Source organism: Conger conger, chromosome 9 (genome assembly GCF_963514075.1).
Source record: "Conger conger chromosome 9, fConCon1.1, whole genome shotgun sequence".
Lineage (NCBI taxonomy): Eukaryota > Metazoa > Chordata > Actinopteri > Anguilliformes > Congridae > Conger > Conger conger.
Window position 1 is genome coordinate 45,178,427 of NC_083768.1, and position 14,518 is coordinate 45,192,944.

General features: G+C 43.7%; 1 protein-coding gene across 1 annotated transcript; it reads right to left on the minus strand.

Annotated features, from left to right (window-relative positions):
* Positions 1-9,953: 9,953 nt before the first annotated feature.
* LOC133137065 (cbp/p300-interacting transactivator 3-like) lies at positions 9,954-12,808 on the minus strand. The gene is made up of 2 exons (XM_061255078.1): positions 12,620-12,808; positions 9,954-11,360 (listed from the first exon to the last, which is right to left on the minus strand). Exon 2 carries the CDS (start codon positions 11,353-11,355, stop codon positions 10,612-10,614), a length of 744 nt encoding a protein of 247 aa, XP_061111062.1. The 5' UTR covers positions 11,356-11,360; positions 12,620-12,808; the 3' UTR covers positions 9,954-10,611.
* Positions 12,809-14,518: the final 1,710 nt, after the last annotated feature.

Consider the following 14,518-nt stretch of genomic DNA (forward strand, 5'->3'; position numbering starts at 1 on the left):
GCAGGTGAGCTCCATCTCCCCCTGCTGGCCACAACGTGACCCTGCACACAAAAAACAAGGCCAGTTTGCATAGGCTGCCACACAGACATTAAAAAAATTAATTAAAGCATGTGTTCCACTTACCCAGTGCTATCTGTCCACCCAGATAGTTTCGCTCAGATGTGACAAATTTTCCAGATTTCACAACTTTTTTTGTCGCAGTTCCCCATGGCCTCTATGGCCACCATGAACCTCTTTTTCCTGGTAATGAATCCACCAAAAAATGACATTTGGAAAACTCAACAACAATGACTCTTTCCAAATATAATGCCACACAGTAGCAAACATCAACAGTGCTCAAACATGCAGATTCAGATCTATTTCTTCTACTGCAGGAAGTCACCAGCAGATGTTTTCGCCAAAGCACACTAGTATTCTGGGGCAAAGTGTAAGTTGTTTTGATTAGTCTTAGCCGGGTGTTTGCTGCGCTTGGCTGCATATCGAAACATCAAACGTCTGCTTGCACGGACACTGTTGCCGAGTACCCACAGCAGAAATAGTTCTCGATTAAAATCTGCATTTTGAGCTCTGTTGATGTCCGCAAGTAACTGTGGCATTATTTTTGGAAAGAGATGTTGAGTTTTTCAAATGTACATTTTTGACTGATTCGGTAACAGAAAAAAAAGACCTAAAAAAGCCTACAAAAAAACTAGAAGCACATATACAACATGTAACACGCACGATACCAGTTTTCTGCCTCTGATATGCCCAATTCTCACAATCACCCCATCATCTGCATACTGAAAGCAAATGGAGTCATAAGTCAAAAAGCATTCTCTACCTTGCCATTCTCCCCCCAACTCTCTCACTCTCTCTTTCTCACTCCTTCTCCCCCCCCCTTCCCTGCTCCCATGAGCCACATATATAATATAATCAGAAGGCCTTCTCGCCCTCTCACCTCCCCATGCATACTGTCACATTATCATATGCTTGAAGGCACACATCCATTATACATGAGCTCTCAGGGGGGAAACAGACACTAATAGAACAGGAGAGAGACAGACAGAGGAAGTCGAGATGACTGACGGGCCAAAACTGGATTTTATGCACCACTTCAGAAACTCCTGTTGCTAAACTCAGTTTTTTTATTGTTAAAAGGATTAGCTTAGCTGTCGTTAGACACACTGCTGCACCTGTTCCTACTTTCTCTTCTTTGTTAGTTGCTGCCTTGGTGCCTCATATTGAAACAGATGTGTAACAGGTAAGTCACCCAAGGCAAGAAGTGAGGATATGACATGACTATCCGCTCAAAGGGGTTCGTTTTTTTGGACGGGGCCTAGGAACTGATCTTAAGTCAAGTCAAGTCAACTTTATTTATAGAGCACATTTCATACACAAGCCAACTCAATGTGCTTTACATTTAAAATATAAAAACATTACATAGAAACATGAGGACAGAGATATAAAAACAAGAAGGCAGTAACAATAAAAGGCAACAATATATCATATTTTCAGTTTGCTTTCAAAAGAAGCAAGTAGTTGACTGGCTAAACTGCCTGCACACCTTGTTTCCCAGCACTTTGAACTGCTGGTTCAAAGGAAATTACAAAAATCAGGTGGAGACTGTGACCCTACAGGACAGGAATCCAGCTATGCCAGTTTGACCAGCTGGAAAATTGAGCTAGTCATAAAGTTGGTCTAGCTGGGTATGAGCTGGTCAACCAGCATGGCCAAGCTCATAATAAAGTTGGTCCAGCTGGGAATGAGCTGGTCAACCAGCTAGTGCTGGTAGTTACCAGCTATTTCAAAACATAGTTTGCTCATGTCCTTTTTTGAGCAGGGTAAGAACAGCACATTTTGATGTGCTCACCCTCTTTGTCTTCTTTGAGTCATCCAGATCTGCACAGATCTAGACTGACATACCGGCTCAGAATGGAAAAGCTCCACAGCTGTCTCGTGTCACTTTTGGACTTTGTCCACGAGTGTGCGTATGTGAGTTTGTCTGAGAGTTGTGTGTGGGAATTTGCTTGTTTGTTATGTGTGTGTCAGTGTGTATGTGTGTGTGTGTCTGTGTACAGGCAGGCTTCATTTTGTACTATTTTCATTCCGCACACAGGCGACGGAAACCGCTGGCGTTTGAAGTGAGATTTCTGGGGAAAATTCTCCCGGTTTTGCTGATGTTTTGAAAAGGGAGCGTGGCGGAGGGGGAATAAACTCCCCTCGCTTGCATGCGGCCCTGATTGCGGGGCGTTTGAAGCCGTAAAAGCGCCGTGCTGGGACTCGCTCCGCATTCTCAGACGTTTGAAGCACTGGGCGAGATGCAGACGTGTCTCTGCGTGTGACATTTTTTAAAAAGCGCCCAATTATTTCACCCTCGTTCACACATCAGACAAGATTAACTGATAACTATCACGCGCACAAACACACAGACAGGCAGGCACGCGCATATACGTGCGTACACTCGCACACACACACTCGCATTCACACACTCACGCACACACACACACACACACGCACACACACACTCGCATTCTCACACTCACACTCACACACACACACACTTGCATTCACACACTCACGCACACACACACATAGTCTAACATACATATACACTCTCCAATTCCCCCCATGGCTGTCACTCACTGAGACAGACAGACAGACAGACATATGGGCTGCTCCTCTGGGTGTCGGGACTGAGGCGGCAGTCTGCACCTCCTCTGCGCCTCCTTGCTCCTCTGGTCAGACGTAGCATTGTTCGCGTAGGTGCAGGCTCAGGAGACTCACACCGGCGGGGTGAACAGTGCAGTGTCCAGTGGAAGCCACCCTCCCTGACCGGAGCGTGAGAGCACAGAGCCACAGAGCTTCACTGGTCTCCAGCCGCTCAGATTCAAAAGCCCGTTCAAACGGGCAGTGGGAATGGTGTTTTTTAAAAGTCACTCATCATTGGCATGACAAAATATCAAAATGCTTCCACAGCGCAACAGTTTATTAGGCATGTACGTATGTGAAATATTAAAAAGAATCATAATCCCCCACCCTCCTTTCTGTCTCCGTCTGTATTTCTGTCTCTTGGTCATACAGCAAGTACCACAATGACACTCATTTTTGGTATCAGTATGGCTGGCAGCTGAATGCTGGACACGTGTTGTCGCCCTTGCTCAGGCTGAAAGTACATCACTGTAACACATATCTCATTTTCCAGGAGAAACGCTGGTGATGTATCGCGAGTTCGCCATTGCCTAGGTAATGGCAGTGAAAGCCTAAGCTGTCTCTGACATCAGGAGTGTGCCACCGACCAATCGCGAGGATGTGCCAATGCTAGCGTAGCAACCCCCCCCGCCCCTCGCTACGTTTATGTGCCTGTTAGCGCTGCGAGTGCCCCCAGTCTGCCTCATTAGCATGCAAGCAGCAAGGCCTGTTCTGTAAACAAGGTCACGGGAGACTGACGGTCACCAAAGTGCACTGTAGGGAGAGAGAGAGAGAGAGAGAGAGAGAGAGAGAAAGAGAGAGAGAGGGAGGGAGGGAGGGAGGGAGAGAGAGAGGGAGAGAGGGGGGTGCATGGCTGTTAATATTCTCTGACTCCCAGTGCATCCTAAATATTTCATCATTATTTTTTAGTAGCTTGATGTTATGGCAAATCGCCAGAGACCTCCCTCATCCTCCTCAATGCACACACACACACACACACCACACACACACACACACACACACACATCCTCTCTCCAGCGCTGTCTCTGATCTATTTATTTATTAATGTGTTTATTTATTGCAACATCTGCATTCATTTCTGCTTCTGCCTATATACGAGAAAGAGAGAAACTTGTCACAAGACCAATCTTTAATTCATCATACTTACTGTCACAGATTTCTCTCTCAGTGGCTCTCTCTTCCTCTCTCTCTATCTTCCTTCTCCATGTCCCACGTCTCTCTGCATTCTCCCTAATTGCTGGGTTTTTAATAATGATTGAGTTCAAGGGTATACATGGGGAGACAAACTATTTCTTCTGGGATTTTCTCATGCTTCTAACTGCAGTTAAAGATATTTTTTATTTGTGCAAATCTTCATAGCAATTTATGATATGTGGCTAATGCTAATATTGTCATTGTTCCACTGGCCAAATATAAATCATAAAAATAAGCATTATACTGTGTGGAGTATATGTTTGAAGGCTTTGTGACTCTACATCGTATAGTCAATTTTCTGACTTTTAATGTAAAAGCTATATTGGGTGGCCATATAATATTTGCGACCATATAATGAGGTGAGTAGGTTTATATGAGACCATTACCCCACAAAAGAAACATTTGAGAAAAAAATATGGAGAAGCTATTGCTATTGTCCAAAAGTTGTGCAACAAAATAAACTAAAATTCAATATTGGACAGTGCAAATGAATGTCAATTAATCAGAAGCAAGTTTATGTTTTGTACTCGGCCACATTTCCCCACAACTATCATATTTTTCCTTTACACAGACATTGATATAGACAAATGAAACTAAATAATAACATAGTGAGGGACATCTAAGGTGAAAGGATCTGCAATTATATAGACCTGAGCTGAGTCTGAAACAGCTCACCTGCCAGCAATTGAGTATATAACCTGCATGCAACCTGTAGACACAACCGAGGGCAAGTAGGCCGTTTTGGGAAGGGCTCTGCTGAAACGTAAAGAAATATGCTGGTCTGAGCCACTGAATGTACTGCCCTCCGGTGGCAGCTGTCCTGTATTGCTGGATTCAGTCTCCAGACTTGAGGAAGTTCTCATAAAGGGGCAGGAGGCTCTGTGCCTTTCCTTCTTCATCAATATTTATTCTATCTATTTCTCTCCCCCCTTTGTCCCTCTCTTTTCGCTCTGCATTTTTTCTCTAAGGGGGCAGCCCGTGGCCTAGTAGAAGATGGCGTTTCACATACTTTTCATGTAGGTGAAATAGAATGTTCGCTGGATAGAGGTGTACTGTAATGTTCTCACTGTACATTCTTTTCATAATTTATGTCATCATTATCAAAGCACTTTGTGAAGGGAGGTCCAAATGATGAGTGCAAAGGCATACTATCAGCCTGCTGCCGGCTTCTTGAAGAAATTGTATCTGATCTCCAGGAACAATCTATTATTTCTTGCACTAGTAATTGTATGTATAGCGCTATCTAGAATATTTTTTTACCAAGGACTCAAGAGTGGGCAGGGCCCACTTTGGCTTTGTGTTTTTTAGTAGTACATTCTTATGAGTGACACTGCATTGTGAAGACTAAACCATGGCCAGGTATGTTTTTCTGCTCTTGTGCCACAATAGACTGTACAGAATGTGAATGAGTCATATTACTATGTCATGTAGGAGTAATTTCTTCTGATTATCTGCTTGTCTGAACCTGTGTATATGTATGGTGTGTGTGTGTGTGTGTGTGTGTTTGCCTGTGTGTACTATTATTACCTGCCTGAACAGGCTGTACTGTGGGAAAATGGAGTCAAGATTCTGTTCAACAGGGGAAGAAAAGAAAGTGTAGAGGAGGGGAGTGGGAAAAGAGGCATGTCTCAGACTGTTTATCAAAAACATTTTTTGAAAACCAGACATGATCACATCCATCTGACGTGAACGGTGAGTGACAGCTATGTACGCATCACTGGCTGAGACTGTCAGAATGCAGAAAAAATGACTGTTAGAGCAAGTCTGAGTGAGTGGAAGTCTGAAAGGAAAGATACATTTGACTGTGATGGTGAATTTCAGAGTGCTGGTTCCTCAGAGACATTGTGTAAATCAGAGAGCTTTTAAACTGATCTAGGCCCCCAGATCGATCAAAGAAAAGACTTTGAGGGCAGTGAGACTGGAAAAGACCACAAATGCTTTTTCTCATATTTGAACCCATTAGACACCAGGACAATTTGATTGCTGAGAATTTCAAACATATTCTGAAGGATAGCACTGGAATGAGAATGGGAATCACTGTTTAGAACAGGGGTTTCTGACATTGTGCATGAAAACTAAACAGGAGCATGATTACAAATATACAGTACAATAAAATTAGAAGATGAGATAAGGTAGCAGTGGGTGAAAGTGATTTAAAAAAATGAGCTCATGAGGAAATATTTTCTTGCCTTGTTAGTCGCCCCTTCCAGACAGACTAACGATGTCATGGCTACGCCTCAAGTGCTTTGGGTCTTTCTCAAATCCCACCTGCAAAGGCAAACAGTCGTTCACACCTGGCAGCCATCAATTACAGGCATATCCAGGCCCGTAGATCCGTGTGTGAGCAGACAGAGGCTAAAGGAGGCCATCGTTTTCTCTGTCTCTGCTTCAGTGCGATGTATAGCTGCTTTGTGCCACAAGTCCTTTCCTAAAACACCAAAGTGTATGCAAAAATATCATTAAACAGCCAAATTAAGTTACACGCCATCTTTTGGACTTAGAAAACTATACACTGTTCTCAAAGAGTGATTAATTTGGTAACAGTGGTGCATGCTCTCTGGAAAAGGCCATTATTCATCCATTCCCGTTGAACAACATAATGGCAACAAAATCGCTCAGCTTTCAGTGCCCTAGTCCCCCCCCATCCAATCACATGTTCAGCCTCCTCTCAGCATCGGTGGATTGTGGGGAATGATTGACAGGAGTGAGATTGCAGGAAGTGCACGGACGGCCAGCTGGGCTTCTGTACGAAAGCACAACTCCGAAACAAAACAATGGAGTAGGAGGGACAGCAGCCCCACCAACTAAGCACACCTGGCTATACCAGGAACACAAAGTGACTAATAAGGGATCATGTCACCGAACACCCTCAAGACTGCCTTCTAAATAAGAGGCAGTTGGAAGGCGATCGGGTATCAACAGGCCCGTTGTGTACTTTCTCCTCCCATTGAGAGCGGTCATGCACCAACCCCCCCCGTACATGCCCAGGTGTCCCACCTGCCAGACATGGGCCTCGCCCCACCCCAAATCTCTCGGGCTTGGGTCAAATTTCACAACATGTGGCGTCGCAGATCTGCCTGCTTGTCACAATGGCCCCTGGCACCAGAAAGCCTTTGTGCTCCTACCAGCTTCTTTGGCTTAAACTAGATGGTCCTGAGACGGTCAAAAGGTTTTTATTCTTTTTGGGAGTGATGTCATTGCTCCTTGACAGTCTCCTGCCTCAAGTCTCTCTCCCTGTGCTGAGTGCGCATGTCTGGGGTGTCAGCAGTGCGGGACTATGGGTCAGGCTCCGCACACTATTCCAGCCGATTCATGGGCGGTGTCTGAAACAGCTTACTTGCCTACTATTGAATATACACTAATGAGCAAAAATTATGACCACTCACAGATGAAGCGAATAACATTGATGACCTTGTAACAACGGCGGATGTCAAGGTCTGGGATGTGTCGGATATGGGAGAATGGGCAGGCGTAAAGACCAGAGCCACTTTGACAAGTGCCAAATTGTTATGGCCAGACAGCAAGGCTTGTGGTCAGCAGTGGTGAGTACCTACCGACAGTGGTCTGAGGAGGGACAAACCATGAATCTGCAAAAGACTGCAAAAGGCTGCCCAAGACTCATGGATGCACCAGGACAATGAAAGCTTTCCCGTCTGGTCAGAACTGACAGATGGGCTACTGTAGCACAGCACACAAATTTACTGTGTATATGCAGCACAAATTTTAATAATGCTTACAGTATGAATGTGTCAAAACAAACTGCTCACTGGCTAACTCCTTCAAAAACACCTAGAATGAGCATCAGAACTGGACCTTGGAGCAATGGAAGAAGGTCGCTTGGTCCTATGAGTCATCTGAAGAGATGGTACCAGGATGCACTGTGGGAAGAAGAAGCCGGTGGAGGGAGTGTGATGCTCTGGGCAATGTTCTGCTGGGAAACCCTGTGTCTGGATATTCATGTGGACGTCAATTTGATGCATGCCACCTACCTGAACAACGCTGCGGACCAGGTACACCCCTCCATGGCAACGGTATTCCCGAAAGGCAGTGGCCTCTTTCAGCAGGATAATGTGCCCCGCCACACTGCACAAATTGTTCAGGAATGGTTTGAGGAACATGACGAAGAGTTCAAGGTGTTGTCCTGGCCTCCAAGTTCCCCAGACCTCAATCCGATCGAGCATCTGTGAACCCCGAAGATGACTCTGCCTCTTCGTCTTGGCAGGATGTCCTAAAAAGTATGGTTTACTTCCCAAAAGTGTGCTCCCAAATAGACTCTGCAAAGCCTGGACATATGTAGTATATCATCCAGGGATTTTAGTACGCTACATTTAGAGAAGATTTTCCCTTCAACTTTCTCATCCTGTGTGCTCATGGTCTGCATTCGGGAGCACACTGCATAATAAAATGATTTGGCACTATGTTTAGTAGTATGTATTTTGAGGACATAATAGTTAGGACGCCATTTTGGACAAGGCCTTGGGTTAAGCTAGGATTTAAAAAAAAAAAAGCCATTTTGTGTAGACAAGACAAATGATACACATTTCATGTCATAGAAGTTTACCTTAATTGCACTTTGCTTTATAAACACACAGGCACACACACACAATAGTTGCTGGTAGACATTGATTAATTCGGACTGAATCCATAAACGTACTGACCACTAATCTTCTCTCGCACAGATATTGGGCCATTCTGGGTAACCGATTCTACAGTCACCATCCAGAATCACCAGATTCTCACAAACACGACACATACAGGGGACTCCATACTCTAAAAATAAATATTTTATTGACATTACTGATTACAATAAATACATGTTCTTACAACAGAAACAATAATGCTGAAAGTGTGAAACTGGGTTTGGGGTTTTGGGCCCGTGAGTGGAACCACACACCAGCGTTTCCATAATATAATGAATATAATGCCTCTAATGGTGCTGATGACAGATCAGGTTCATTTGCAGTTGGGGTTGAAACTAAGAGGACATAACCAATGAACAGGGAATGCTCTTACACACCCCTACCCTTGTCAGCAAGATTAAATACTAAAAATTCCCTCTTTGTTGAAACTTGGAATTAAAGAAGGGCCATTTTGTCAATATACAAATAGTAGCATATTTTCTCATTGCAACTCAATACACCAATAGTAGCATATTTTCTCACTCCAACCTTCACACATTCTTTTATACACCGTTACATGTGTGCCATGTGCAATTTATGCAGAAGCTCCCAATTTGCCTTCAATAAATGGACACTTTCAGAACTCATATGGAGACCCCAATGTATATATATATAAACATTACAGGATATGACAGTGGGACAATGTTCTAATCAATCACATTTGTTAAAATTCATGACATGCTGACAGTCCATAAAAGCCATTTGGACATTGGCTGAAATTAAGACAAAATAACCCGTTGGGACAGCACCAAAACCTCAGACCGTATGCAGTACTTCTGGTCAGAGAACACAATTTGAAACATTGTTTTTTTCAAAGAACAAGTGCCACCTTCACCAGACCGGGTCCGTTACAGCTTACGCAGAGGACTGGATGCATGGCATAGAGACCTTTGGAACTTTGAAAAATAATGTATGCCCAAATCTTCTGGAATCTGAGCAGATCCCCTGCAGAATGCCAAAAGTAGGTAGGCGGGCAAGTTACAACAATGTTTGATGTACACACACCCACATACCCCACCGGCATAGTAACCTATTGTGTTGTTAAGGTGCAGTAACCTCATGGGCAGTATAAACAAATTCAGAAACAGGATCTCAAAATCTTTTGAAGCTCATTTAATAGTCAAATTGTTTTTACAGGACACTCCCATTATAAAATGTGTCCTCTTGTGCCAATCAGTTATTCCTGTTCTTCAAAAGAATTCACCCGTGCTCCATCTTTACCGCAGGGCTGATTAAGGCGGGTAACATACAAGGCCGGGAGGGTCAGGGAAATGGTCCAAAGCAATGCCAAAAACATAAATTAAAATGAACTTGACAGTAAATCTAACTAAAATAACTTCATGAAGTGACTAATCATCTAGTGTCCATTGCTAATTATCTCACTCTGCCTGTGCCCCAAAAATAAAAATAAAAAACAGCACGTTTTTGATTTTTTTTTTTTTTTTTTCCAGTAGGGGGCGAAAATGTACTTTTGCAAGGAGCCATCAAAGAAATGGCTATTCTTGTTGAGTCTGAAAGTATATTCCTTAGATGGGATTGATAATTATAAACCAGTTTAAGAGCAAACCCAACTTGACTCAAAAACATCTTGAAAGACCGACACCACACCCCCCCTTAACCGTCCCTACCAAAACCAGTAGCAATTCCAGATGGAGGCTCCAAATTGTTGGCATTTTTTCAGAGCACACAAGCTCATGATAAAAATAAATAAGAGTTAAAATGTCCAAGATGAGAGAAAGCAATGTCTGTTCTGAATCTCGCAGGGTGATGTCACATTCAGCCAGGCACTATCGGTCCTGGAGCTTATAGAAAAACTACAAACACCACCAGTGCTGCAGTAAGACAGATCAGACCGTTTGACTGAATCTGACAAACGCAAAGGACGTGTAACACATGCAAATGTGCAAACAGAACAGAAAGATTGTCGCCACCCCCACGTGCTCTGAACGCAGGCTACGCTAATGCTAACGCTAACGTTAACACGCTTCGCTAACGCTAACATTCACCAGCGTTTGCGCTCAACCCCAAAACGAGGGCTCGGCCTCGTTACTCAGCAGCTCACAGCGCCTGGCTGCTGCTTGCACACAAAGTCCGAGAAGAAGTCAAACTCGTTGTGTCCTAGGAAGAGCTCTGGGAGCTCCTGCACACGCTCCAGACCCAGCTCCTTCACCAGGGAGGTCAGCACCTCCTCGTCTATCAAGTCTGTGTCGATGAAGCTCAGGCCTAGCGTCGGTACTGCTACATGCTGCACGCTAGCCCGTTGCGCCGAGGCCAGCCTGTAGGGGGCGCTGTTGCTGATGTGATTCCCATTCAGGGGCAGGAGCGGGTGCCCTTGGTACTGGGTGTTGAGTTTCTGGAGGTGCATGCTGGCCATGAGCGGCTGGGAAGGGAGGCCCTCGGGCAGGTACTGGTGCTGGTTCGGGGGGTGGTTCGGGTGCTGGTGTGTGAGGTTCTGTTGCTGTTGCTGCTGCTGCTGCTGCTGCTGCTGCATCCGTGCGTGGTTCTGGGCTTGCTGGTGTAGATGTGCGTGGTTCTGCTGCTGGAGGTTCTGGCTGCTGTACATCATGTTGCCTGGCATCTGGTGAGGGTGACCAGTCTGTCTGTTTATAGCAGGGATGGAGCACTGTCTCATCGGCACCTCCATGTTGTTCTGGGGACCCATGCCGTAGTGCATCATCTGGCCGTTGGGTAGGCCGCGGAATCCGGGCTGCGCCGGGTTCACGCCCATTCTGTGCCGGTGCAGGCCCCCACTAGCAGGACCGTGACCCATTGGCAACATTAGCTGGTCGGACATTTCTTCTGCAGAGAAAACAACGAGGTCGATTAACTTCAGATGGAAAACATGGTACAGGCATGATCCTTGACTTCCTTATCGCGGGTATTTTCGAAAATACATAGGACGATAGGTGCCGCGTTTAAATGCTAAAAGTTTCAGTTATTGGGAGAGGAAAGATAAGATTGCCCTCTCTAAATCGCAGACAATCGGCTATCTATAGCCTAGGCGTGTGAACGAGATCGGACAAAACACCTGGGAACAACAACAAATTCTGCTGTGGAACATTCGGCGTACAGGGAGGGCCTACCCTTGGGGTGCATTGCATTAGTAAACCACCGCAAAGAACGCATAGAGAGCAACACAGCAGGACGTGTGTGATCCTCAGATTCTGAAGCGTGTTTGACAAAACTCGGATTGTTGAATATACTACCATTAGTCTCTTTGCCGTGGTACTTAAACTGAAATCCACCCACCCGGCTACAAAATGATACGGAAATTGTTTAAACTCATGGTACTTTAAACAAATGAAATAGTTGAACCGTTACCATGGCTTAATGTGAACTCTATCCTGTCAAAATATGCATCAGAAACCAACATTGCACTGATAGTTTACTCTACACAGTAGGCTATTACAACATTGTTAAGCACGTATCCTGCCGTGTTTAATTAAACACTTCAATGTTACAGCGAGGCAACACGCTGGGTTAATCCTTTTTTAACGCAGCACTTTTCTGCAAAAGTCAGGAAGTTTTGTGGCATTTCACCACTTCGATCACTTGCAAACAAAGACAACCGGGGCTCCTGTCTCGCAGTACCCTATTCTTGGCATTCACGCTGCCGTTTCGATTTCAGTTCATTGTGCTTCCTTCAATGAAAGGCTTAGTAGTGCGCTCTTTAAAACATAGCGTCATTTTGGAAACCAAATACGTGGACGACACATTCGTTTGAAAAATAATCAGTAAATGCAATCGATGTACAGATCCTGTTATATTTCAATCTGAAAGCCTAACCTCGTAAGCATAAATAATGTAGCCTAACGTTAATCCATGTGTCCTACCCGGCAAAGAAAGGCACTTTCCTTGGTAATTCTGGGATGTAAATATATAAAGCCATTTAATCGATAAGGATTTAAATAGCTTCACTACACTATTTTTCATTTTACCGGGGACCCACACCATAAATGAATACATTCATTCCAATGTATCGCGTACAAATGTATGCACATTGATATAAAACCCAACAGATATATCCTCAGTAAAAAAAACAAAAAAAAAAAACATACCAGTAGCTTTGTGGTCTTGTTTCAAAGTTCAGTGTCAGTTTCGTATCACTCTTGTTTCTTCATACGGCGATCAAGGGATTACAGAAGATATTCCAGCGCGCTGGCCTCATACCCTTCCACTTCGTTTCCTGAAACAGATCTTATTTTCTGGGTCAACTAAGGGATTATATACATGTGCAAAAGGCAGAGGGGGAGAGGTGGAGCTGTTACTCTCTCTCTCTGCATCCTTTGTTTTGATTGGCCCTACTTTAATCACCGCTCAAAGAAAACAATACGGCTATGGGTTTTTTGGGAACGTCAGTAGCCAATTACTCAAGCCTGGTTATTTCTTTTTTTAGTAATTTGGGAAATAAGTCTACTCTGTCTTTATTTAACTTTACGTAACTCATGCAACGAAACAATGACTGCGTATAAATCAATACGCTATACCCTAATAAGCAACAAATTAGTTTAGCCATGAAGTCTAAACGTTTAGAATCAGTTTATATAAATTTTTTTAACTTTAATCTGCTCGTGATTAATTTGTATAGCTATCCAAAATCTTTAGATGTTATTTCAGTTCGCATAAAATAAGACTGAATAAGTAATGCGACTCTCAAAACAAATGAGCAGGATTCAGGAGATATAATTGCCAATAAATATAAAGGAGACGGGAGAGTTCTGGGGTTCCTTTTCATTTTTTCTTCGCCCTTAACAGTAATACATGTGCACGTAAAATATTTTACGCATTTTCGCGCGGTACCAAATGGCGACCGATTTTCACTGGAACGATTGAGAGGTCATTGTTGACATTTAACTAGCAGCAGAAACAGGCACCCCGCCAGACTCGTTGTAGAAGAACAATGGAAAATCAACATCTTCTGCCGCTTCTGTTTACCCACTGCTCCTTTGTGGTAAAGAATGTTGCCAGTTCCACATGACCCAATCTGGCACATACAGGTCCTACCCTGCTTCATTCTAGCGACATACAGACATTCTTATTTATGCGAATTTAATGAGATCATGGGAACATATGTGCGCAATAATGATAATGATAATGATCGTCATAAACATAATAGTATTTATTTTTATGTATATTAACTTTACAATGTAAATGTAGCCCACAGTTTGTACGCAAAATAATGCACTGCATAAGCCAGACATATCTGACATTTTGACTGAATTGGAAATGGTGCCATTTAAATAAATCTTTCTGCTGGACCCTTGGAGACACAATTCAGGGGTGAATCAATTCGGGGGGGCAAAGACAGACATATTTACTGCTGTCATTGCACTTACACATAACACGCTTTGTGGTGTGGGCCCAGCAATAGGTGGATTGTGGCCTTTGGGGAGAGAAACTAATGAGCAAGACCATTGCTGCTATTGCTGTGCCCGAGAAGCTTAGGGATTTTCAGGGTGCTACGTTTATGAAACATGCCAACTGATTTGAAGCCTGACAAGCCCTATCAAGTGTTAGGGGGAGGTTTTCAAAATGGCCGCATGCCATAATTGCAGCTTCTTGTGTGTTATGCTATATATTTACCTAGTTAAATCAATCCCTCCTTTCCCTTATGATTTGCTTAGTTGTTATCATGAGCTTGTAAGCAATGTCTTCTGTTCTTTTCATTCGACAAGCCCTATGTGTTTATTGCACAGGTGCTTTGCTGAGGGAGTATTCTGTAACAAGACAAACTGAGATATCGGATGAAAGGAATCCTAGGATTGCAGATGACTGTTATCTGTACTTGTATGTACAATTGGCCAAGGAGAGAAGTGGAAAGCAATAAAAAAAGTTCCTTATTTCTGGATCAAAAAATGAATTATTTTGCTAATTTCCAGAACCACTTTGAGGAGAATTGTCAGTGAGCAAAAATGCCATTTGACACAGAGGACAAAACTCCTGCCTCAGCCAGTTAC